Below are 26,616 nucleotides of genomic sequence, written 5' to 3'. Positions count from 1 at the left end.
TACATTCCTCCACGGGAATGAATGGCAGCCATTGACATGGTGCAGGAGGCAAGGAGGGTACCCCTCTCACCCACCACGAGTGTGGCACCCCAATATGTTACTGGCCACTCTCCAGCACTACAAGAGCTGGCTTCTTTTGTCCTGCGGGGGGTGTGCACAATGCAGCCTGCCTTTCAGAAAAAGCTTTGTGCCTTTGGGAGTTTCTTTCTTCGCTTAACAAAAAGGAGCATTGATTTATTTCCTCTCCCTCCGCTCATCTCGCACACAGACTTGCGGACAACCTGCTTCTCTGCCATTTATACATCGCTAAAGCTCTGCCACAGCTGACCTTGGCTGGCGCAGCCTTCCCATCGATTTCAACGCAGTGAGGCTGATCTATACCAGCAGCCAGGGAGTGGGCCTGCTTCTCTCTGGGCACAACTCATTCGCTTTGGAGGGGTGTGTGTCTTCGGAGCTCAGGCTTCAATTGCTGGCTCTCTGGTTTCAGCAGGGGGATTTTGGTATTTCATCGAATCTACTCTTATCATACAATGGATGTGGGAACTCTCAGGGAGGGGAGCTCAGAGGCAGCACAGTTCCTTTGCCTTGAGGAGTGCCAACTGGCAACTCCCCTTTGAAAAGATCTCCATTAGGAGGATAGGAGAGACCCTCATCGTGCCCCTTTTGCTTTCAAATGACATATTCAGGATGGCTTTGTGTCTGCAGGTCCAGAGGAAGTCTGAGGAGGAGGAGGAGGAGGCAGAAGCCTTAATCAGGATGCAACCTAAGAGGTATCAGTTTAAACTTTAACGGCTAGCAAGGTTAAAGGTACAGGGATAGTCTAGGGACCTGGCAATCCCTTGCTGTTTAAATCCCTTGGAAACCCCTTTCTGCAATCTGTGTTGCACACAACTTTCCAACAACATGCTCGCTTTATGACTAAATGTCCTGAAAAGGGCTAAGAGGTGTATTTGAAGAGAAGTGAAATAGCCTGGGATTCTTCCCTGTTACTTCTTTATTTTTTGTTCATTCAAGAATGCAGCTGGCAGGACTTTCTGAGATGAAAGAAAGAAAGAAAGAAAGAAAGAAAGAAAGAAAGAAAGAAAGAAAGATCCAAAGATACATACAATTTCCAGGAAAAAAAGCTTCCATTTTTATTGGAAGCAAAATCTGGGAGTTGAGCTGGGGAAGAGGGCAAGGATGCTTTTCATATAAAACAGCTGAAGCAAAATTTAACAATAGGTGGTAGTATGAAAACAGACTGAATTCTCAGGAACTTCTCCATCTTTCCTCAGCCCAAAGCTAAAGCAAGGATTTCTTGACTGTGATATTGTTAAGGAAAGATTATTTTTTTTAAATGGCAAGCTGTATCGGTTTTGTTCTCTAAGCTGACAGCAGGCAGGCATGTTGAAAGTTTAAACTGAGTGTTGAACAATACTGTTTTCTCATTTTTATTTCTTTTTTCTTTGCTACTTGAAAGTTAGTGCTGCAAGTGGAAAGCTGTTCTCTTGAGAGTTTTATTGGCGTTACAATATTACTCCTCTCTTAACCCTATCTTGGGCCGGATGATTTAACTCACGTATGATTGCATTTATAAATCCAGAGCAGAGGGAGAAAGGTGCGTCCAAAGGTAGGCATGAAAAATCCCCAAACAGCATCCTCTTCTGGTGCTGCTCTTAAACTTTACACACAGGTACCTCTCTGCTCACTTTCAACCACAGGCCAGAGAATTTGTGTTTGATATCTGAAGGTGAGAGCAGAGGTGGGCTTTAAAATTTCAGCTCAGCGGCTTCCTAAGCGATGCCAAAATTTGGCGCACACACACCTTGCACCTTTCGTCATTCATCATTGTTGCAGCACCCTCTTGGCTCGGCGCCCAGCATGGGCAAACCAGCTGCACTCCCCCAAATCTACAGGAGGAAATTGAGAGTCTGAACCAGATAACTGCAATGAATACCCCTCCCAGCTACTGATAGCTCAGACTGTACTGCAGAACCTCTTATCCTGGCATTTTACCAAAGAGCTCAGCCTGGTGAACATGGTCCTTCCAATTTTATTCACACAGCCACCCTGTGAGGTGGGCTGGCCTAAGTGATACAGTCTGGTGTGAGGTTATCCAGTGACCTTTTTGGCTGAGTGGGGATTTGAACTCGGGTCTCTTCCAGCTGTTGTGAGATGACACCTCCCATCATTCCTGTCCATTGACCATGCTGGCCGGGGATGAATAGTATTGGTGTCCCAGCAACATCTGAGTAGTCACAATTCCTGCCCTAGGGATTAGGGATTGTGTTCAATATTTGGTTTGGCTCAGTGGGGCTTTTGACTCTCTCTGGGCCCTGACTGTATTTGCCAAGTGCTGGGGTTGCCCATGTCTGCCCCCATTTCAACATAAATCACACAAATCTTTCTATCCACCACAAGCTTTTCCTCTGCTGCTGTAAACTGAGCAGGCTAAAAGCCCTCACCTTCAGCTCATGAACTGCCCGGCTGTGCCACCTGTCCAGAGCATGCAAATTTATGCAAATCTACCCATTTTACACGATTTATCCCACCTTCCTGAAATCAGCCTGAAACAGTTTGAGAGAGGCTTGGAAATAACTGATAGCAGAACTTTCACACATCGCAACATTAGGCCAGCCCAGTTTCCGGAGGGAAGCAATGAGAGAGGCATCAATGGACTATTTCCAGGTAGGTGGGGGAAACTAATCTTGTTAGATCTTAATATGAGACTTGCCAGAGGTGCCGTTTTCAGCATTAACAGAAAGATAAGCAGTTTCTTTTCTTCAGGTAAACAAGCCACTTGTCCTTTGGACAAATATTATCCACCCACCGCTGAGGCTTAGGACCAGTTTATATACTCAGCAGAATCAAGCTGTATTGCCCCCCCCCCCAAATTTTACCTTTTCAGGCTCTGGGTGCAGACAGATTGCCTGCTTGCCATGGAAGTTTGGGTGCAACTCAGACAGGGGTGTACCTAGAGGTTGGCAAAACCAGCCCCTGCTGGGGGTGCAAAAACCACCCCAGAAATCTATCTCCAATTATCTGTGTAAGGTTCTGAGTTTAAATAAGAGCTGGGAGCTGAGTGTTAGGAGAAATGGCAAATCAATATGAAGGTAGACTGCTGGAGACTATGGAGTGTACGATATAAATGTGTGTGGCAATGGGATGCTGCTGTCGCAGTGAGATCGAATGTAGAAGCTCCGCGTCCTTCTGGCACTGTGGACCAAAGGTGTGCATTTTTTTCACCTTTCCTCTTTGTCTTGCCCTCACCCTGGATGTTTTGAGTACTGCTGCAAAACCTAGTGATTTATAATGTGGCTATTGAGAGCCAGTGTGGTGTACTGGTTAAGAGTGGTAGACTCGTAATCTGGGGAACCGGGTTCGTGTCTCCACTCCTCCACATGCAGCTGCTGGGTGACCTTGGGCTAGTCACACTTCTTTGAAGTCTCTCAGCCCCGCTCACCTCACAGAGTGTTTGTTGTGGGGGAGGAAGGGAAAGGAGAATGTGAGCCGCTTTGAGACTCCTTCGGGTAGTGATGAAGCGGGATATCAAATCCAAACTCTTCTTCTTCTTCTTCTATTGTGGTAAAGGGACCTTTTCAGGGTGGGGGGCTGCCAATACAGCTCCTTGCCAAGGGCACAGGGGACCCTAGGCATGTCCTTCAACTCAGCTTGCCAAAGGGGGGAGGTCTTGCCTGGGTTAACAAGACAGATAGAGTTAGGGACCTCCAGATTCCCAGACTGCCCCTGTATCTTTCAACCTCTTGAGCTGACCTCTCTGTCTCTTTCAATGGGAAGGCTGATATTCTCAGGTTACAACTTCCTGCTCCCCTTACCCATCTCTCTCAGGCCCCAAGATGACAGGCCACGCTGGAACTCAAAAAAGGATATTTTGCAAAGTTGAGAAAAGGGCAGCCAGAATGGAGCAGCAGCTCACCTATGCAGAAAGGTTGCCACATTTGGGACTTTAGAGAGAAGGCAAGTTTATGGCGTGGAGGAAATGGGTGGGGAAAAGTTGTCCTCCCTCTCTCATTAACACTGGAACTCGAGGATATCCAACGAATCTGACCGTTGGCCGATTCAGGACAGACGGAAGAAAATCCTTTTCTAATGCAGCACATAGTTCAGTTATGGAACTCCCTTCTGCAGGAGGCTGTGATGGCCACCAACTTAAAAGAGGCTTGAAAAAAAGTCATGGGGGGCTATTTAGGGCTAGTAGTAGTTCTGCCTCCATGGTCTCAGGCAGAAATGCTTCTTAAACTTGACATGAGTCAACAGTGTGATACAGCAGCTAAAAAGGCAATGCAATTCTGGGCTGCATCAATAGGAGTATAGCATCTAGATCAAGGGAGGTAATAGTACCACTGTATTCCGCTCTGGTCAGACCTCACCTGGAAGACTGTGTCCAGTTCTGGGCACCACAGTTCAAGAAGGATACTGACAAGCTGGAACGTGTCCAGAGGAGGGCAACCAAAATGGTCAAAGGCCTGGAAACAATGCCTTATGAGGAACAGCTTAGGGAGCTGGGTATGTTTAGCCTGGAGAAGAGAAGGTTAAGGGGTGCTATGATAGTCATGTTCAAATATATCAAAGGATGTCATATAGAGGAGGATGAAAGGTTGTTTCCTGCTGCTCCAGAGAAGCGGACATGGAGCAATGGATTCAAACTACAGTACAAGAAAGAAGATTCCACCTAAACATTAGGAAGAACATCCTGACAGTAAGAGCTGTTGGACAGTGGAATTTGCTGCCAAGGAGTGTGGTGGAGTCTCCTTCTTTGGAGGTCTTTAAGCGGAGGCTTGACAGCCATCTGTCAGGAATGCTTTGATGGTGTTTCCTGCTTGGCAGGGGGTTGGACTGGATGGCCCTTGCGGTCTTTTCAACTCTAGGATTCTATGATTCTATGATTCTGAACACCAATTGCTGGAAACTACAGAACGGGAGAGTGCTCTTGTGCTTGGGTCCTGCTTGCAGGTTTCTCAGAGGGATATGGTCGGCCACTGTGAGAGCAGGATACTCAACTAGTTTGGCCTGATCCAGCAGACACTTCTTATGTTCTGAATAGGCAGCAAGAATTCTGGCAATGCTGCCGGCAGGTGAATGACTGAAGCCAAGCAGCGCCCTCTGCTGCCTCGTCCTCCATCCTGCACCCAAGGCCCAGGGCTTTGCTGCTTGGCAACGCGGCAGAGGCATCAGATTAACAGGCATCTCCCAGAGAAAATGCGCTAGAGCAAATGCGCGGAGCTTGGTGGAAATAGGTGACATGTCAGGAAGGTGAATATCATGGGAGGGCAACATTTGCACTCGAAATAGGATAGCAAATAGTGCTTTTGGTGTGATGTGGGGGGGGGAGAGGGAGGAAGCTGGTGCTGAACTTGCAGATGCAGATTCTTTAGATGAATTTGAAGATTTTGATTTAGGATGGAATTTTGCAGTGGGACCTGGGCTCTGTCACTTCCAGATTTTGAGAGGCTCGTCATTCTTCTCTAAGGAGAGGCATCTGGTGTGGAAGCTGTTTGGGGTAGAAGCGTGTGCTGGCAGACCATGCAGGGTGCCCTTCCAGAGTCATGCCCCTGCGGCTCCAGAATGCAGCCAACCTCTCCCTTTTATGAATAGAAGGCAAGTTCCTGTTGGCCAAAGTGGGCCTGAGTGCCAGCATCAAAGCAACAAGGAACCTTTCCCACTGGCAGCCATCTCTGTGGCTGGCAAAATGATGCTGTTGCTGGCATCTGTCTGTGGAGAGCAGGCAGCCCCCCCCCCCGCCTTTGGAAGCTTCATAATACAGTGATACCTAGGGTTAAGTACTTAATTCATTCCGGTGGTCCGTTCTTAACCTGAAACTGTTCTTAACCTGAGGTACCACTTTAGCTAATGGGGCCTGAGGTACCACTTTAGCTAATGGGGCTGCCACAATTTCTGTTCTCATCCTGGAGCAAAGTTCTTAACCCGAGGTACTACTGTGTTTCCCCGAAAACAAGACATACCCATAAAATAAGCCGTAGCAGGATTTCTAAGCGTTTGCGCGATATAAGCCATACCCCAAAAATAAGACATAGTGATAGGTGTGGCTATGCAGTGGAGCGGTTAAGAAGACGGGCAGCAACTGACATAATAAAAATAGGACACCCCCTGAAAATAAGCCAAGGAAAATAAATATAAGACAGTGTCTTATTTTTGGGGAAACATGGTATTTCTGGGATAGTGGAGTCTGTAACCTGAAGCGTCTGTAACTTGAAGCGTCTGTAACCTGAGGTACCACTGTAAGTTGTTGCAGAAAAGAGACGGTGAGCAACTTTGCAGGAGGTGGGTTTCCAGGACCAGGTGAAACTGGGAAGCCCCCTTGTTATTTTCCCTATTGCCAGGAGGCGTGATGTTGTTAAGCATTTGTTGTTACATTTATAGCACTGAAATCTTGCTTTTCGCCTGCTGTTACATTTGCTACTGCTTTGCATTTTCGGGGCGCTTGCTATTAAACCGCTGTTGCATTGCTGGTTTTAAGATTTCTCGTTGTCCTCTTCGTTGTAAGCCACCGGGAGCATAATCTGAAGTGAGGTTTTGTGGAAAGGCGGCATATAAATTTACTTGTTTTCATGAAATCTATCTGCTGCTTGGTGGTTAAAAAACAGCAACAATGCGGTTTGCGAAAAGACCGAAGCGCTAAAATCATCAATAAAAAGAGTTAAGAACAAATGTTTAAAACATTCATACAAAACTTGAAATCAGCAATAAATTAAACAACAACAGACTTTTCTAACCAAAGTTGTTTTTAGCAGGCGCTGAAAAGAGCACAGTGAAGGCACAGCGGATTAAATGATGATGGAGAAGGTGGGGATAAAAAGGAGCTGCTTTGCTTGTGGGAATCAGAGCAGTCATGGAGGGATTCAGGCAACCTCCACCTCTGCCTGAGTCCTGCTATCTAACCTATCTGCTTAGCCTTCCTGAACAAGGTCAGATGCCCTGCTGGGGGAAGCGATGGATGGCCATAATCTTGGGCACACCTGCCTTGCACAAACTCTGCCTCGTCCACAGAAGATGCCTGATGTGAGGACAATCTGTTCCCTCAGGCAGGAGCCCCTCCCCCCATCTCATGCTGTTCAGGGAACTCCCTTTCCATTCATGCTACATAGCAGGGGTGCGATCTACTCACAGAGTTAAAAACTTGCAGTGGTCTACCCCCTTTTTTGGAGTTTAGGTCAAAGTTTTTGAGTTTTTTTAAGGGAGGAGGAAAGTGCCGTTTTGATGGGCTGCAGGGCGAAAATGTTGAGCTGCTTTTAGGGGAGCCATAGTTGTTGAGCTTCTTGGGGGGGGGGGGAGCCAGTGATCTACCAGTGATCTACTACAGACTTCCAGTGATCTACCAGTAGATTACGATCTACCTGTTGGACGTGCCTGCTGTATAGGAACCGAAGCCCCTCTCTTTCCTAACGCAAGAACAATACTTGCCTTGTCTTTAGATGAAACACCTGATCTTTTTTCTCTCGTGGGTGAACAGATGCAAAGGAGATTCCCTCCCGAACAAGCACCAGGTGCCACCATGACTTTTTCTCTAGTGCAGGCATAGGCAACCTTCGGCTCTCCAGATGTTTTGGACTACAATTCCCATCATCCCTGACCACTGGTCCTGTTAGCTAGGGATCATGGGAGTTGTAGGCCAAAACATCTGGAGAGCCGAAGGTTGCCTATGCCTGCTCTAGTGCAATGATTCGAGGTAAGGAAGCTCTGTCCCCCTTTGCATCTGCTCTCTCCTTGTCTGCTGCTGTTCTTACTGAAGAAGAAAGTGGGGAGGGGAGAATGGAACCCCCAATAAAACCAGCAGGGCTGCTTCTGCTGAGATGAGAGTGCAGTGCAACAGCTGAAGTCCAAAAGGTATTTGGGCAAGCCTCGGGTCTTCTGAGCCACCTCCTCCTCATTGGTCACATACGTTGGCAGAAACTAAATAGAATTATAGAACTATAAATTCGCAAGGGACTCCAAGGGCCATCTACTCCAACCCCCTGCAATGCGGGAATCTCAATTAAAACATCTACGGCAGATGGCCATCCAACCTCAGCTTTAAAACCTCCAATGAAGGAGGGCCCACAAGCATCTACTGTTGAACAGCTCATACTGTCAGAAAGTTCTTCCTGATATTTAGTCAGAATCTCCTTTCTTGTAACTTGAATCCATTGATTCGGGTCTTGCCTCTGGAGCAGGAGAAAACAAGCTTGCTCCATCTTCCATGTGACAACCCATCACATACTTGAAGAGGGCTCTCATATCCCTGCTCAGACTTCTTTTCTCCAGGCTAAACAGACCCAACTCCCTCAACCATTCCTCATAAGACTTGGTTCCCAGGTCTTTGATGATCTTGGTCACCAGTGTGGTGTAGTGGTTAAGAGCGGTAGACTCGTAATCCGGTGAACCGGGTTCGCGTCTCCGCTCCTCCACATGCAGCTGCTGGGTGACCTTGGGCTAGTCACACTTTTTTGAAGTCTCTCAGCCCCACTCACCTCACAGAGTGTTTGTTGTGGGGGAGGAAGGGAAAGGAGAATGTTAGCCGCTTTGAGACTCTTTAGGGTAGTGAAAAGCGCAATATCAAATCCAAACTCTTCTTCTTCTTCTTCTTCTTCTTTGCACATGTTTCAGCTTCTCAGTAGCCTTCTCAAACTGGGATACCTAGAGCTGGACACAGGACTGCAGGTGGGGTCTGACCAAGGCAGAGTAGAGCGGTACTATTGCATTGGACACTTAATTTCTGTTGATGCAGCTGAGGATTATATTAGCTATTTTTGCTGCAGCATCACACAGTTGACCTATGTTAACACATGGTGATGTGCTCGCAGATCAACAAGGGTTTCTGACTCCCAGTTAACCACAGCAGCGACAGCCCCCACCCTCTAAATTGGGCTGCTGAAATAAGAGGTGCCAGGAGTGCTCAGTTCTGGTAACTTGTGGGAGAATCATGTAAGATGATGTGCTCAGAGGCACCTTCAGTATCAAATCAAGGGAAGAAACTAAACCTGCTCTGCTCTAGCTGCAAGTGGGCTGCACAATCGCCCCTTGATTCAATACAAGTTTTTTGTTTGGTTCGTTGTTCTCTGCTTTGAAAGAGCGGGTCAGGGAGGGAAGCTGGTGATTTTATAAGTAGCAGGAAATTTCTTGAGTGTTCTAAAAATGGTGGGAGGGGAAGGCAAATCTGGACGAGCTGAAAGGCAAAAATAACAGGCTATTTGTACATCCTGGCCTCTCTAGATGAAAGGTTGCGGAAACGTTTTAAAAGGATATGTTCTCAACAAGATTATGATTCCCAAAGCTTTTAGCTATACAGGAAAGCTTTCTTACTAGAACTAGCAATTTATGGCACATCTATGGTAAATAGCAAAAAAGAGAGAGAGAAAACCCCCCAAACCCCAACCCTCTCATGATTATTCCCATTTTTATAGCTGCTGTGGTGGCTGCATACGGGAGCCCAGCCTTGTCAAGTCTCTAATACATGATAATGAAGGGAGGGAGGTATAATTTAATTCCTGTGTCTTGAGGATATCCAATTCTGTGCTTTTCAATTGCCCTCCCCTCTCTGGACTCAATTGTAACTGAATAAACACAGCCAATAAAAACACAATTACAGAGATGGATGTGGATTGGGAGAACAGAAATTACTCTGTTAGTGTCAACGAGTCTTATAAGAATCACCCTTGATGTCTCCCATTTGAAAGGCCAATGGATGGGCAAGGAGGGAATGGCTTTCTGGATGTCCTCTTCTTGTTGTAAGTCTCTTTCCATGATAAATTCCTGTTTTGGGGCTATGGTGCCTGTCTAAGACCATCCCCTTAAGTGCATTAAGAGGCGCGGGGGGCGGGGGGCAGGGGATAAGCCTTCTGATAGCCAAACTCCTTTCAGATCTTCTCTGAAAGGAATCATCCCTCAGAAGGCCTAATTTATTTTAACTGATTCTCAGGTTGTGTTTTTACACTGTAGTAACCAGCCCTGGGGCTTCACAGTAAAGGGCAGGTGAGACATCGGATAAATAATAATGGGCGAGAAGACAAGTGGAACCTGCAAGAAAAAGTTGCAGCGTGAGCCAGCCATGCCCTCCGGCACAATACTCCATTCCGTTCTCTCTCTGAACTATCAGTCAGCGTTCTTCTGCAACTGAGCACATTCAGTCCTCACTGGGCTATTTTTAGGATTCCCTTTAGGGTCCCCCCCCCTCTAGTTCTTTCTCCCCTGAGTCTGCTGACCTCTTAAGTATTGCTGGTGGCGTTTTCACTATGGCACTCACACCTGAGTGGAAGAAGACAGAATGAAAGCAGTCGGCTGTTTAGCCTTGCTAACTAAATGGGACTTAGCTGCAGTATACTTCTAACTCTGGAGACAAGGGTCAAAGAACAAGACATGACCTGTCTTGGAGTTCCCAGCACATAAGGCTGGCTATATGAAAGAGACAGGTTGGTGCACTAAATGAGCCTTGGTCTGGTCCATGAAAGGCAATTCTTATTTTTACAGATTGCAGGAAAAGTCCAACACACTGGTCCCATTTAGTAGAAGAGACCCTGCAATGTTCTATCAGCCAGTCAACACCACCAAACCGTTGCAATTCCTTGGGGTTCATGGGGAAATGCATTGCATAATTTCTATTAATAGGCACAATTTCTATATAAAGTCAGCTATGTCCAGGTTTGTGTTATGCCGCAAAGACACAAAATGGAAGCAAGCATGATCATTAATGGGACCGGGTGGAGCTGTGGGTTAAACCACAGAGCCTAGGGCTTGCTGATCAGAAGGTTGGCGGTTCGAATCCCTGCAACGGGGTGAGCTCCCGTTGCTCAGTCCCAGCTCTTGCCCACCTAGCTGTTTGAAAGCACGTCAAAAGTGCAAGTAGATAAATAGGTACCGCTCTGACGGGAAGGTAAATGGCATTTCCATGCGCTGCTCTGGTTCTCCAGAAGCAGCTTAGTCATGCTGGCCACATGACCTGGAAGCTGTACGCCAGCTCCCTCGGCCAATAAAGCAAGATGAGCGCTGCAACCCCAGAGTCGTCCGCGACTAGACCTAATGGTCAGGGATCCCTTTACCTTTTTTATGATCATTAAAGCAAGACTTGGGAGACTCGTTGAAGTGCAGAGAACAATCATGGCAACACTTTTGGTTCTTTCCATATTTTACATCATTACATCTGGCTCCCTTTATTATATGAACACAACCCTGGAAGCTACGAGGAAGGGAGCACCCTCTCTGTAGCACTTTGTACCTGTGACACAGAGGAGTTCCCTGGAAATGTAAACAGTGATCTCAGCTTCAAAGGCCTGGAGGAGGAGGAGGAGCAGGAGCAGGTGGTGTTGCTGGGAATCTAACTGTCAAGTTGACCTAAGCAATTGGACTTGCTGTCAAAGACGTTCAATTGCAATGCATTCAGAGAAAATAAAATGTTGAGGTTCATAATTCAAACAAGAGGTTTCATGCACAGCCCTTGTGAGGTGAAACTCAAGTTTTGAAACCTAGAAACTCAAGGCCATTTGCCCATTGACCATTTCAGCTCCGGAAATTTCGATTTTGTGCATTATTTCCCCCCCCCACTTTTGCTTCAGCAGAAAACAAACCCAAGATCAGCACACAGAGTGACCTTGCTTGTTTTTACAGTGCAATGGACAGGATCAAAGAGGCCTCTCTCCAGGAAGCGCCGAGGGACCCTTCAGGAGGTTCAATGCGGCAACTTCGCAGTCTGTGTATCTGCGGTGAAAGCAACACGCCACCTGCCACTCCGATTTCACTTAAATACAAGTTTGGCTTGATGCAGAGATTTAAAAAACAGAGACAGAAGCAGCCCAGATATGCAAACACAGCATTGGCATAACCTGCCCTGCCCTGGCTGGACACAAATGGGAATGACTTGTGAGACTGGCAGGACAAGCTCAACAGAACAGCTACCTGCCTCCTTAGCCTGGGAACCAAGAGCAACAAGAGCTTCAAGGCTGGAAGCCCCCAGAGGAGGTCCACGGGCAAAGTTGAAGGCCAGCTTTTAGGGCCCAGCCCTTGTTCTGGGGGGCAGGGCAGGGACCCGGGGAAGCAGCAGTTCTAAAGATGCTGTTTGTGGGCAAGCAGCCCTTTCTGTTCCAGGGCAGTTGTCACCAGCGCCTCCCTTTCAGATATGCAGCAATAAACATAATGTGCCTTGGCATAAAGGAGCCGGCGGCTTCCCTTGTGGGTCAAAGAAGGGGCAGCATGCAACAAGGGGAAGAACAAAGCCGCCTTTCGCATGGGAGGGGGGGCTCTCTCGGCTGCAGACCACAGAGGCAGCAGTGCAGGGAGGGAACGGGCAGGAGGCAATTGGTAACTCTGTGGTTCCTGAACCCACTGGAGCGTCACTCCTCAGAGACTCGTGGCTGCTTGTCTTGCATGCTCAGCTGAATCATTACAAAAAGGCACCAAAGAAACCCTCACCCAGTAGAGTCTGATGTGTCTTTGTATTTGGTTTTTTTTTAAAAAAATCATTAAAAATATACATTTTATAAAAAAAATCAAATAAAACTGGTGTTAACAACATGTACCCCCCGTTTTTTTTTTTACAAAGCTGCAGAACAGCACCCCAGCAGCTGAGGGAGGGGTCGGTTGGTTTCCTTTATATGGAAAGGCGCTTTTTAAACAAATGACATAAGTGTTGTCCGACTAGCGCGTTCTCCCCACCGGTTCACGAATGCTGCATTCATTTCACGGACCCTCTTCTTCTTGCTGGCACTTCTTCCTTTTCTTTCAGATTGACAAAGGACATTGGCACATGCAATCAACAAAGGAGGAACCAGACCCACGATAAGCGCAAAATGGACACCTCGCCAGGCTTCTTTCCCCAGCTGTTTCACCCGACGCACCCCAGATGTTGTTGGACCACAACTCCCATCTGCCCCAGGCAGCGGGGTGGGAACTGTAGTCCAAAACGCCTGGATGGATGGCACCAAGATTGGGGGGGGGGGGGAGAGAGGCTGACCTGACGCTTTTCGGGTGCTTGTAAGCTGACTTGTCTGACAGAAACCCTGGAGAGGGGAATGTCTTTAGGAGCACAACAAGCTCAACTGGAACAGAATAGAAACGAAGGCGAGAGAGAAGGTTCATCACAAGACCACCAGGAGTGAACCTCGCAGGCATACAGGAAAGACATGACATTGAGACTAAGTGATTCGGCTGGTGCTTCTAAGGCAGAAGCAGCAAGGAATGTCTGTGTGTGAGAGAAGAGAAACTATTCTTAAAAGTCCCCCCGCCCTCCTAATTCGCCCAGATAACAGGAGAAGGGAAGAGTGTTTGCAAGGCAGGATGGTTTCGGCTTCAAATTACATCACGATGGGGCCACCAAGTTTCCACAAGAACAGAATTCATCTCCTTGGCTTGAGAAAGGAAAGTGGGGGGAAGAGAGGAACACATCGCAGGCTGCTTCCAAAAGCAGCGTTACAAAAGCATTTCTGTTTATTATCAATTAAAAAATCCCCTTAAATCATATTCCAAAGTGGTTAAAATTGCCATCATTTGTGTGTGATGGGGTTTCTTTAAGAAGGAGGAGGAGGAGGAAATCAAAGCAAGTTCATCTAGGTCAGCTCCGTGTCTTAAAGAGTTGATTGTCTTGGGGGGGAAAATTGGAAGAAGACATTCACATGTACATCCATTCTACCCTGATAAGAGAATTTTTTTTTTTTTTACCCACAGTTCACTGCACCTGCCACGCATACAGTCATCCGGTTGGGTTGGCGGTTGCCCCGAACTCAGCTGATGACTGAGTTGGTGTGGCTGCTTCCCCCCTCTTCCCCTTCTCTCCCCCCCCCCCTGGGTGTCAGACGAAGGAGGAGAAGCCGGTCACTGGAGTCCGTGAGCCTGGCGCAGGCTGTCCCGTCGGGGTGTACACCCCTCCTGAGCTCTGTGTCGTGATGACAGTCTGGAAGTAAGGCTCGGCCTCGCTCGCCACACACTCCTCATACCGGTATGGCGCCGGGTGCTTTGTGGTCTTTGGCTGGCGCTTCCACGAGTTGTAGTACGTGGGGTCGCTCATGTAGTGGTTGACAAAGGAGTGCTTGGGCAACTCGTCCTCGTAGTCAGAGTCCGTCGCCTGCAGGTTTCGAGAGAGAAAAGGTCTGTTAGTGTCAGAGACCAGACTGAGGATTACAGCTCCGAAGAGGAATGGTGGGAACCTCCCTCTCTTCCTGCTCCTGACCAGGATCCCGAGGCTCCCTAGGAATAGTGGATCAGTATAGATTTAGAGAACTGGTTTGCAGAGGGGCATAGTTCGGAAAACAACAGCTGGGCAGAGCCGGGTGGGGAAGAGCTAGAAGAAGCAGAACAGGGAGAGAGAGAGAGAGATAACCGACTCGCCTTCGCTTGACAGTGTCCAAGGTTGCTACGCAGAAGGCTCAGTGGTTGCAAGATCAGGTTGCAAGAAGGGGGAAGTGACGAAGATAACTTGGGGGGGGGGAGTAGGAGGGAAGCTTAATGGGGAGCACTTTTATTCAGAGAATGGCTGTGTTGTTCTTTTGCTCTGATCATTAAACACTCTTAAACTGGTAAGGGACTCTAATTGCTTTGTTCTGCTGGTGTACGGCCGGGGGGGGGGGGGAGGAAGCCGTTTCTCTGAAACGTATGCTATTTTCACCCTCTGGTCCATTGAGCAATATATTTCCATATATGGTGGGAATGCACACTTGTGCAATTATTTTGGAAAACGGTCTTGTTACGGGACAGGCAATGCAACCTCATCGGAGACTGGCTATAGTCCATCTGATTATAGGTGACCCTAAGAGATTATTTCTCTTCAACATTTTGCTCCCATGCCCTTCCAATTTGCTTGCCTGGCCCAGATTTATTATATCATGCCCCATGCAATGACTGCTGGCCCCTTTCTTTTATTGGATAAAATTCATCTGCTTCCTTGTTGTTGCTGATGTAGAACATTTTCCCCATGCACAGTTTTTTTTTTTACTTGAGTACAAGAAAATTTAAATAAAAGTATACTATGCCATACTTTCAAATAAATGAAAAGCCTCGCCCCATACAAACTCAATCAGGGTTTAGCTTCTCTTGTGCAGAGGATTCTGGCCTGTGGCTTAGGTCTGCTGGCTGCCCACCCTACCCAATTAACAGCCCCCAAACCCACTGGGAGGAGGTAGGCACCTCAACCATCTTCAATTTATGGCAAGGCCAGTTCTGACCCTGGTTCAGGGCGATTGCTATTTATCTGTTGGGAGAAATTCAAAGGTCCAGTGATTTCATTTATTATCTTTAAATGCAACATTCTGTATTTTAGCTGTTTCTTAAAATGCATTTGAGAACCCTAAACCTTGCAGGATACAGTTTGAAATGCATAAAATCAATTCACACTTTGCAGCTGCCCGTATAATGAGAAATTCCATGTCCTGTTTTTCAGCAGCGGAAGAAGCTGTATGTTATCCATGCAAATTTTTTTGGGGGGGGGACGGGGCGGGATTGAATGGAACAAGGTAAGGGGAAATCCAGAATGGGCAGAGAGCAGGTATGCAAACTACACATTAGGAAAGGCACGCTGGCTAATTAGGAAAGGTAATGAAGAAAAGTATTTGACCATCCAAAATGCGTAGTCTACTGAAAAAAGCTCCAAAATATTTTACGTGTGTTAACACAAAATGATAATCAGTATAGTCAAGAGATTATGAATCTAGAACCCATTTGAGCATAAGCCTTAATCGTGGAACTAGTCAAAAATACAAGGCAGGTACTATTTGCCAAAATGACATTGTGGGTGCAAAATGGGGATTTTGCTTGACAGTGATTCTAATGAACATTCCAGCAAGTTGGAAGGACACACAGTCACATGCACCAGATGGAGACCACTGTCATTTTTCGAGGTGCCTTAACTTGTGGGGGCTTCCCATCTTGAGGATTTACAAATAACTTCAGAAATGAAGGGTGTTGGCATAAGCGAGCAGTTGAGGCCTTTGAATTGTCCCACAGCATGGGGAATGCATTCTCAAATTCCCTCTTGAAATCAGCCTTTAAGATTTTGGGCTCTCCGAAATTAAAAACCAGTAGAAGAGGGGGGTGGTCTCAAACCCCACCTTATGTTGCCAAGGGCAGACTAATGCTCCTAGAGCAAAGATCACACCTAAAAAGCTACCTATCATTAACCCTTTGCCTTTTCTCCTCTTTCCTTCTCTCTTCTCTCTCTACCCTGTTGACCTTCTGATATACAAAGACAATGACTCTGTAGGAACACATGTCCTGCCCCAATGTGTCAAAAAGACCTCAGGAAAACCATCACATCCTGCTATGCACCATCAGAAATAACCTTCCATTATTAGGAAGCATATAAATAAGGAGAATTATTTATGTATGTTATTTATATATTGCCCAACAACCAAGGGCCTCTGGGGGGCTTACAAGGTAAGAAGGAATCCAGCCAAGCAGAAACAAAATGAAATGAGAAGGGCCAATTTCCTTCTCGCCTTCCTTCTTTACATAATGTTGCATGTCATCTCCACCTCTGAGTGGCATGGTTCTAGGCACTTTACCAGGGTTTGGCTTCCTAGGCATGAAGGACAGCAGAGACTGTGGTGTCTTTGTGATATACGGTTTATTTACGTGTATCTACAACCTGAGCCTAATAAGGATGGGCTCGCAGCATTAACACCCCAAGAGGGTCTTCCTTCCCCCCACAGCTACAGCCTTGGATTCCACTAGAGATCAAGCATGGCTCTGTCTCCCAGCTGCCCAGCCTGCTTCCAGCTTACACACCCCTGGACTCTGGCTTTTGCCTTTCTAACTAACAGACAAAACAAAATAAAAAATAAAAAAAATCCCTTCCAGTAGCACCTTAGAGACCAACTAAGTTTGTTCTTGCTATGAGCTTTCGTGTGCATGCACAATGAAAGCTCATACCAAGAACAAACTTAGTTGGTCTCTAAGGTGCTACTGGAAGGAATTTATATATTTTTTATTTTGTTTTGACTATGGCAGACCAACACGGCTACCTGTCTGTAACTGTAACTAACAGACAGTTGAAGGAGGGAGCCCATCCATTTGTCCTCGGGCACAGAGCCACTCCCTCTGTTACCTTGTTGACCCAGACCTAAGGGGACCATTACCAAGAAACTTGTCTGGCCATTCTAGCAACTGAATCCCTCCTGGACTCAAGCCTACAGCCTACTCCCACCTCCCAAACTCACAGGAATGGGAAGCTGCCTGATACCAGACCCTTGGTCCATCTAGTTCAGTATCATCTATTCTGACCGGCAGCAGCTCTCCAGCAGTCTCTCCCACCCCTACCTGGAGATGCTGAGGTTTGACCCTGGGACCTTCTGCTTCTGAGGCAGATGCTGTGCAGCTGAGCTGCGCATGGTGTCGGCACACCACCCTTTCAAAATGCACACTGGCGTGCTTAGAGAAAGGCAGCATAGAATGCATAAAATGGACCGAAGCAAGCAAGCAAGCAAGCAAATAAGTAAGTAAGTAGGTAGACTTCTCTGGACTGGGCATGGCAGAAGACCAGCTGAGTGGCCTGTCCACCTGCACACACTTGTGGTAAGTGGCCCCTTGGTCACAGCCACCTCTGTGGTCCCAGACATGCTGGGAGCGGAAACGCAAATCAATCCTCTTCTAAAACACGGAGGAAGGCAGAGCGAGGAAGGTGGCGGCCAGGTCTGTGGAGGTGGCCGGTTATGGGCAGCAGTCGGTGCAAGAGCCAATGGGGCGAGCCAAAAGGGCCGATGTGGCAGGCGCCAGGCCTTTGCATGGCAGCCTGGTCACGTGTCTCCAGCCTTCCCTGGTGTGTCTGAACGTTTTAAATGCAGCCGCAGCTAACAATTGCCCAGCATGCCATCTGGAACTCGGTGGGTTCTGGGAAAGGCAATCCTGGTGCTCTTAACCCAGGGGGACTCTTGAAGTCTGTTCCTCCCACTGCCTGCCCCCCCCCCATTATTACACAAATTGCTCCTCCAGCAGCATTATGTTTTAGAGTGGACATATTATTTTTAATGAATCAAAACTATTGACAAAATGGAAATGCTGCAGGGCCGCCGTCTCCTCGGCTGCGTGGCAGGCCACTCCTCTGCCGCATCTGCAGGCCGGTTGCCCAGGCAACGGCAACGGCCTTGAATCTGAATGGGTGCACCGCTAGATTAGAAACTGACAAGCAAAGGTGTGCGGATGCCTGGGAAGCAACAAAACAGAGAAAATGCCTGACAATTTAAAGTATTTTTTTTTATTGGCGAGATGAAAGAAACAAACGCTATTAGGGGGACAAATTAGGGACTAGCGGGCTAGTTTAGTCTAAGGCCGGCATTACATGGAATTTAAAAACAGTTGTGGCTGTCAAATTTCTTTTGAAAATGGCTGGAGAAAAGGAATTGTGTGCATTTATTTATAGCTGGTGGTGGAGGGAACAGCCCCGTATATCCAGGAGCTTTCAAAAGACTGCGGTGGAAATACGCCCAACTCTGTCGGGGGTCTCAAGGAGGGTGGGAACGGGCTGCCAAGTCCTAAGTGGGCCCTGCCTTTGTCCGCCTCCTTATTCTGACTGGCTCACTCTGCATCCTCTCTGTTCCAGTAGCAACAAATTCTTTGCTAGTTAGTCGCAGAAGAAGCAAGAAAGCGTCTTGTGGCTCCTGGAAACTTGTACGAGTCTTAAAGGGAACCAGGAGCCAACTGCATGTGTGTCTGTTTTGGGGGGCAGAGTGGTCATGCTGTGGGCAGAAGGTCCCAGGCTTGTAGAACCATACAACTGTAGCGTTGGAAAGGACACCAAGGGTCATCTAGTCCAACCCCCTGCACTGCAGGAATCACAGCTAAAGAACTCCAGACAGATGGGCATCCAACCTCTGCTTAAAAACCTCCAAGGAAGGAGAGTCCACCACCTTCTGACATTGTCTGTTCCAATGTCAAATGGCTCTTACTGTCAGGAGGTTCTCCCTAATGTTTGGTTGGAATTCCCTTTCTCTCAATTTTAATCCCTTGGTTTGGATGCTACAGAAAACAAGTTTGCTCCGCCTTCCAAGTGCTGGAGGTGGCTATTCTATCACCTCTCAGTCTCCTCTTATCCAGGCTAAGCAGATCCAACTCCCTCCCAGACCCCTGATCATCTGCACACCTTCCAGCTTGTCAATGTCCTTAAATTGTGGCACCCAGAACTGGACACAATACTCCAGGTTTGTTCTGACCAAGGCAGAAGGGAGCGGTACTAGGGCTTCTCTTGATCTGGACACTAGACGCCTGCTGAATCTCCGGCATCTGCAGGTAGGGATGAGAAAGTGACTCCTGCCTCAAACCCTGGAGAGCAGCTGTCAGTCCGTGTGGACAGTAGTGAGCAAGATGGACCAATGGTCTGACTCATTATAAGGCAGCTTTGTGTGTTTCTATTTGCAACAGGGCAAGCGCATGCCAACGGAGTGGCAAACAGCTTTCGATAATTAGGTTAAACAGTTCTCTCTCTCTCTCTCTCGCTCAGCTTTTTGCTCTGTATGGCTTTTCTAGGAGTGTGTGTGTGTGTGGGGGAAACATTATTTATGCAAGTGGCTTGACCTCATTAAAAGCCTTTATTTATGTTGGAGAGCGTCCAAAACTTTCAGCTTAACAGCCATGCTGCTTAAATAGGGTCACAGGAGGTCAGTGTGGGTTTAGGGCACAACTATGTGTTTGCTTCAGCAAATATGTTTTCGACCCCATGGCTGAGGAAGGCATGGGGTGGGGTTGTAGGGAGAGGAGGCAGGCGAGGGGGTGCTTGCGCTTCCTCACTTCTGCCAGTTCTCTTGTGAAATGCAACCCTCGGTGTCCCCCTCCCACCCCACCGGGTGTTCCCTGGTCTCCATGCCTGGCTAAATGGGGAATGGGTTAAGGAGGAGGGGGCTTTTGTAGAGGAGAATTGGGCAAAGCGTTAAACTGCCTTGGCTTGCCAGGTCTCTCCTGCAAATGCTCCAACCCCCAAGTGCAGGTCTGTTTTGGAATGTGTTCACCTGCTCTTGAATAAACAGGATTTTGGAGGGTGCCACTCCCAATTTCAATGGGGGTGTGTTTGCTACACCCCAGCTCCCCTGGGAAAGAGGACACAGGTGGTATTGCCTGTGGCAGGAGTTGGGGGATGTTCACATGGCTATTGCAGCCTGTTAGGTTTGAGGGAGCAAAGGCTATATTAGGCTGCTCCTCCCCAAAACTTTCCACTGCAGCACCCTCCTTCCCTAAGCATGATGGGCTTTTGCTAGCTGCCTGTATTTGGGGGGCTGAGCAGCAATTTTTTTGGGGGAGCCCTTGATTGGCCTTTGGACTCTGCCTATTGATAGGGCTGGCCCTTCTGCAGACCCAGGCAAGCAGTATTGGGGGGAAGCATGTATGTTTCTAAGGACCGCCCTACTGCCATAATCCAGCCCTGCCCTCCAAGCACACGAGCTTGTAGATTTGAGCGCTGGAGTGTTTCACTTCAGTGGCCAGTGATAGATCCAGGGCTCAAATCTATAGTATGAGCAGCTCGTGTGCTTCGGAGCCAGGCTGCAGCAACCACAGCATCAGTCACGGGGATGTGTGTGAAAGCAGGTTGCCTCTCGATCACGAGCACAGCTGCAACATCTTAAAGCCTGGGGATGAAGATTTAACGGGGAAATGTATCGAGATGATTTTGGCCTTGGCTGTCTCGGCATTTGATGGCATCCTGTACACAGGAAGTTTTATCAAAGGGAAACAGCCCTTTGACAAGCTCAAATAGACTCGGCTGCGCACGGAAGAGCATCTGGCCAAGTCCTCCTAAGAAACGAGATGCTTCGTTCCCTACATCCTGCGCAACATCTTTCCCCCCGTGAAGAGGGAGTGGTTGAAATCCTCCGGTAAGCAAAAGCTCATCTCCTTGGAAGCCTTAGAGTTACAAAAGCTGAAGAAAAGCAACAGCCACCACCCTAAAATGGCACCAAGAAATATAATAGAATGAGATAAAATGGATGCACCCCCCTCCCACATACATGGCTAAAGCCATTTTTCCACGATGATCAAAAGAACCTGTCACCTCTGTTGCATGTCCATTAGTATTTTCTCCAAGCACACACTGCTGGAAACAAGCAAGCATCAAAGGGCCAGTGGAGACTGATTGGTTATCAAAGCTCTGGAGGAAAATAGGGGCCTCGTTTTGCCTGCCACAAAAGCTGGCCTGTGTCTCCGCTGCGAGGCTCTGCTAGGAAGCCCTGGGCTCCGTATGCTTGACATCAAGGGCAAGGAAAGAGCGTAACGAGAGAATGGATAGACTCCGGCGACCTCTGCGTCCGCCGCGCCTGCATGCAGGAGTTGCCTCGGGCAGGAGATGGTCATTATGCACTATCAGAAACCGGCACATGGAACTCCTGACATGAATAACAAAAAGCAGCATGGTGACATTCATATTTATGCCCAGCACGCTCTGCTAATGGCAGGTTTAATTCCAGGTTGTCAAAGGGAGAGGAGCAGAGCCACTGGGAGTATAATCTCCAGATAATGTATGTACATCTCCAGGAACGGCTGGAGATGGGACAACGAGGGATGCTGCCTCCCTGGCAGGCTGGTCAGAGGGCAACGCAAACCAGCCAGTGGTCGCCAGAGGCAATTAAGGAGAGGAGGAAAGCAGGCAACTAACAGAGAAGGAAGGCCGACTGTCATCTGCATCCCTGCTCCATTGCCCGAGCCGGGTTCTTCCCGGATTCTTCTTGATAAAGGGGCAAGCTAGTCCTCTTTCAGGACTGTTACTTTCTCTTACTGATTAGCTAGATTTTGGTCAGGATTTCAGCAGAGGAACATTGGAATCTACCTGATTCTGAATCAGGCCACAGGTCCATCTTGCTCTGTATTGCTGACACTAACTGACAGCAGTGACTTTCCAAGGTCTCCCAGCCCTACCTGGAGATTCTGGGGATTGGGACCTTCTACATGTAAGGCAGAACTCTGCCACTGAGCCATGGGCTGTCCACATAGTAGAGGTGCAGTTTACAACCGAGTTCACAACCGACCCTTCCAAACACCACTTCTAAAATGCACCTACTATCTTAGGCCTGGCCTTCTGTCACTGCTGATAAGCAAAGAATAGAATTGTATGATTTGGAAGGTACCCCGAGGGTCATCTAGTCCAACCCCCTGCAACGCAGGGATCTTTCGCACAATGAAAAGACAAAAAATGGGCAGACAAAGACGGCACTGCATTTCGAACCCAGTACCATTTGGATAAAAGCCACAAGAGGTGGCAAAACCCTGGGATGAGTTTGACAGCTTTTTCCTAAGTGCCGTTTCACAAGTATTTTCTCTCTTTTGTTTCTTCTGAGCCAATCCCATCATAGATTAGGCATGGGCAGATGTTGGTAAACATCTGGGAGGTTTGAAAGAGAGCTGGGAGTGGGCTCTCAAGATATAAATGTAAGAGAAAGGCTTCTGATAATTCCCCAATGTTTCCACAGCATCTTCCCAAAGTGCCCCTGCATTCTGCTCTGCCACTTTCCAAACCAAATTGTAGGAAGAATTTGATGGAGGACATGCACTCTTGAGCCTGGAACACCCACCCCACCCCACCTCACCCCAACCCACTATTCCAGCCTCTAAAGGACTTCTGCTTTGAAACCAGGCCCCCATGGGTTACCTGAGTCCGAGAGAGTCAAGGTTTGCAGCCACTCTCTCTGCCTCCAATCAGTCACAGAAGAAGGGGCTTTGGTATCCGGGGCAGAGGGGGCATGGCACATCGCGCGTGGGGGCGTGGCATGTCGCACATGCGAGCTTTGTCCCAATGGGGCGGTGCTCACCCGAGCGAGCGTCCCAAGGGGGAGGTGCCCACCCACGGCAATGTCACCACCCCAGGCTGGCACCCAGGGTGGCTCGCCCCCTTCCTCCACCACTGCCTCCAACCTCCTCGGATGGCATCAGACCCCAGCAGCGCTACAAGCATCCTTTTTGCATCCTCAGGACAAACGCTACTTATCTTGGATCTGTGGACATGTGGTGCTTGGGAAACAGTCAGTCATTTCCTTTGACAAGTTATCTCAGCCCTGTGCAAGGCCTTCTTAACATACGAGCCTCGTACTTTAAGGAAAGTTAATTATTTCTGCACGTCTCCGAGCCAGGCTACTTGTTACATTTGCCATGCAGACAGTAGCCTGGCTCAGCCTGTTCAGAATACTGAGAGATCCCAGGAGGCAACGGAGGGCTTGGCATGCTTGCCGGTGGCGGGAATCTTCCCTCTTCCCATCTTAACTGCTTGGGCACATTAGCAGAGTGCATCCGTAAGACAGAAGGGGGAGAGCTGGAGCTCTCAAGCCTGGGGTTTTTAGTGCAGAGAAAAGGTGAAAAAGAAGGGCCAGGACAAATGCATATAACATCATGCTTGGTGTGGATGAAGTGCCCAGGGAGAGGTTTTCCTCCCTCTCTCATAATGATAGAACTCCAACGAAGCTGAATGTTGGCAGAATACCGTGCCCAGTTCTGGTTGCCTCAAAAGGGATGTTGTAGAGTTGGAAAACGTTCCGAAAAGGGCAACCCAAATACTCGAGGGGGTGGAGAGGCACCCCAAGAGGAAAGGTTGCCGCATTTGGGACTTTTTAGTTTAGAGAAAAGGCGAGTAAGTGGAGACATGATAGATGCTGATGAAATGATTCAGGAAAGATAAAAGAAAGCCCTTCTTCATGCAGCACATAGCTAAACTATGGAACTCCCTCCCACTGGAGGCAGTGATAGCCACCAACTTGGATGGTTTTAAAATAGGGTTAGATGAATTTATGGAGGCAGGGGTGCCAACTTGAAAAAAATATTTTTTGGGGGGAGAGATAAGCCCCATTGCTTAACATAACACGGTGCACGCACACCCTATGAATGGCAATGCCCATTAAACTTGGGGGTCCAGCCCCCTCAAATATCTTATTGGGGGGCCTAGGACCCCTTGGCCCCAGGAGTTGGCTCCTATGCAACAGTGTTATTCAGCAGCAAAAATAAAAAAGCTAATGCTTTTCTAGGCTGCATCAACAAAAGTATAGTGTTCCAATCAAGGGAAGTCATAGTTCCGCTGTGTTCTGCCTTGGTCAGACCACACCTGAATACTGTGTCCAGTTCTGGCCACCACAATTTAAGAAGGATATTGACAAGCTGGAAGGTGTGCAGAGGAGGGAGACCAAGATGATCAACGGTCTGGAAACCAAGCCTGATGAGGAATGGTTGAGGGAATTGGGCGAGTTTAGCCTGGAAAAGAGGAGACCGAGAGGAGATAAGATAGCCATCTTCAAATATCTAAAGGGCTGTCAAATGGAAGATGGAGCAAGTTTGCTTTTTCCTGCTCCGGAAGCAGGACCCAAACCAATGAATTAAGTTACTGGAAAGGAGATCCTGACTAAACATGAGGAATAACTTTCTGACTTTTGCTCTGTTTTTATATTTTGTTGGAAGCGGCTCAGAGTGGCTGTGGCAATCCAGCCAGATGGGTGGGGTATAAGTAAGTAAGTAATAATAATAATCCAGTCCAACCCCCTGCCAAGCAGGAAACACCATCAAAGCATTCTTGACAGGTGGCTGTCAAGCCTCCGCTTAAAGACCTCCAAAGAAGGAGACTCCACCACACTCCTTGGCAGCAAATTCCACTGCCGAACAGCTCTCACTGTCAGGAAGTTCTTCCTAATGTTTAGGTGGAATCTTCTTTCTTGTAGTTTGAATCCATTGCCCCGTGTCCGCTTCTCTGGAGCAGCAGAAAACAACCTTTCTCCCTCCTCTATATGACATCCTTTTATATATTTGAACATGGCTATCATCTCACCCCTTAACCTTCTCTTCTCCAGGCTAAACATACCCAGCACCCTAAGCCGTTCCTCATAAGGCAGCGTTTCCAGGCCTTGGACCATTTTGGTTGCCCTCCTCTGGACTTGCCTGCCAACCCTCCACCATAGGGCAACAAACTTACTTCTGATTCTGAAGCGTCCAGGGGTTTCTCACTGAGGGCGACGCTTTCCGTCAGCACTGCTCCATTGTACTTGTTACAGATGTCCTCATCGGAATAGTGGAGTCCGCCAGGGCTTGGACGAGGAGGAGATCTGGATGCAGCAAAGAGGGGAAAAGTTATAGGCTATCACAGCTCTCAGGCAGATAACATGTACTCCAATCTTTTTTATTTTTTATTTTGTATGTATAGCTGAAACTTGAGGGCATTTTGTGCAGCTCATTTAAAAGACAAACAAGCAAAGTAGTTTGTGAATTTCAAATACAAACCCACAACCAGTTATGTGGGGAGAAACTGGAAAAAATGTATTGAAAAAGTATTCAAGGACACAGGTAAAGGAGGCAAGTCAACAGAAGCGCATGTGTATTATTGCTTCTTACCCTGTAACCAGGGCCGGATTTAGGTTTGATGAGGCCCTAAGCTACTGAAGGTAATGGGGCCCTTTATATGTCCAGCTGTCCTTTGTCAACAACAAATTGTCGCTGTTTTTTGTGTTGAATATATGCTATATGGTAATTTATGGACCTAATAGGTCCATACACAACACAGAACACTGTTGCTGTATGTAGGTTTTATTTTATTAGTTTTTTATCTTATACTTTAGAAATGTACATCCAGGTTTTTTCCCCTTAAATTTTTTGGGGGCCCCCAAGACAGTGAGGCCTAAGCTACAGCTTGTTTAGCTTATACATAAATCCGGCACTGCCTGCAACACACGCGTGTGGTTTCTTATATAACCAAAGTTTTCGAGCAGTGTAGCATGACCATATCGCAAATTTGGAAGAACAGTGATCCATGTCCTTCTATGCAATTATCAGGGTGGTAGACCGGCTGGGTTAATTCAGCCACAGATTCACAGAGCAGACAGCGGGACTTTGATGCGTATGACAGCTCGGCCTACATGCTGTGGGGAGTCATGCTGTCTTCCTTCCTTCAGGCTTAGCATGGCCCAATCCTTAATAAGGGGCACTGGCACATCAACAGTCACTTGGCTGCTCCAAGGACCTGGAATCAAGCTTGCAACCAACACAGTGGAGCAGAAACCGGCCTATCTGGGCAGAGGGGGGAGGATGTGTGTCTGTGTGAAGAAAACCATTTTGGATGCGGCTTTAGGATTTGATTTCGGACCAGCACAGTCTGGGCTGGCTTCTGTGCACCTGTAATACTTGCTCATCCTAAACCACTGGTAACTAATGGAAAACTTGCTTCCCAAAGACTGCGCTGAGCTTCTCATTGCCGAGGGGGAAACTGAGTTTTGTACTAGCTTCCCCAACCCCAATCCATGCTCAAGCAAAAGGGCTGCTTGCACCACAGCTGTTGAATTTACTGTGCCCAGGAGCATCTTTCAAAAGAGCTATGTCTATTTTGGCTGTTTTTTTGTTTTTTTTGCAGGGGCGGGGGCTAAACTGGGTAAAGTGTGTAGGCAGGGATGAAAGACTTGGCAGGTGTAAGTTCATACCGTCCAACATTTCTTTGATGAAAATAGGAATGTCCTAAATAATAACAACAACAACTTTCCCATTCACCTGACTGGGCTGCTTCCAGCATATATAAAAACATAATAAAACACTAAAAAAAAAAAAACCTTCCCTATATAGGGCTGCCTTCAGGTGTCTTCTAAAGGTTGTATAGTGACTTATCTCCTTGGCTTGGGGGGTCACATAACTCCATACCCTCCAACATATCTCCGATGAAAATAGGGACAACCTAAGGAAAAGCGGGACATTCCAGGATCAAATCAG

At 47.7% G+C, this 26,616-nt stretch overlaps 1 protein-coding gene across 1 annotated transcript in view; it reads right to left on the bottom strand.

Moving 5' to 3' along the window:
• Positions 1–13,760: 13,760 nt before the first annotated feature.
• SDK1 (sidekick cell adhesion molecule 1) overlaps positions 13,761–26,616 on the bottom strand; it is a 557,065-nt gene continuing 544,209 nt past the window's right edge. The window contains 2 exon segments of the mRNA XM_033167902.1: positions 13,761–14,047; positions 24,839–24,968. Coding sequence (XP_033023793.1) covers positions 13,775–14,047; positions 24,839–24,968 — 403 coding nt within the window. The 3' untranslated portion in view covers positions 13,761–13,774.

This window comes from Lacerta agilis, chromosome 13, assembly GCF_009819535.1.
Source record: "Lacerta agilis isolate rLacAgi1 chromosome 13, rLacAgi1.pri, whole genome shotgun sequence".
Taxonomy (NCBI): Eukaryota; Metazoa; Chordata; class Lepidosauria; order Squamata; family Lacertidae; genus Lacerta; species Lacerta agilis.
Note: the sequence above shows the minus strand (reverse complement) of the source record. Positions and strands in the feature narration are given on the sequence as shown.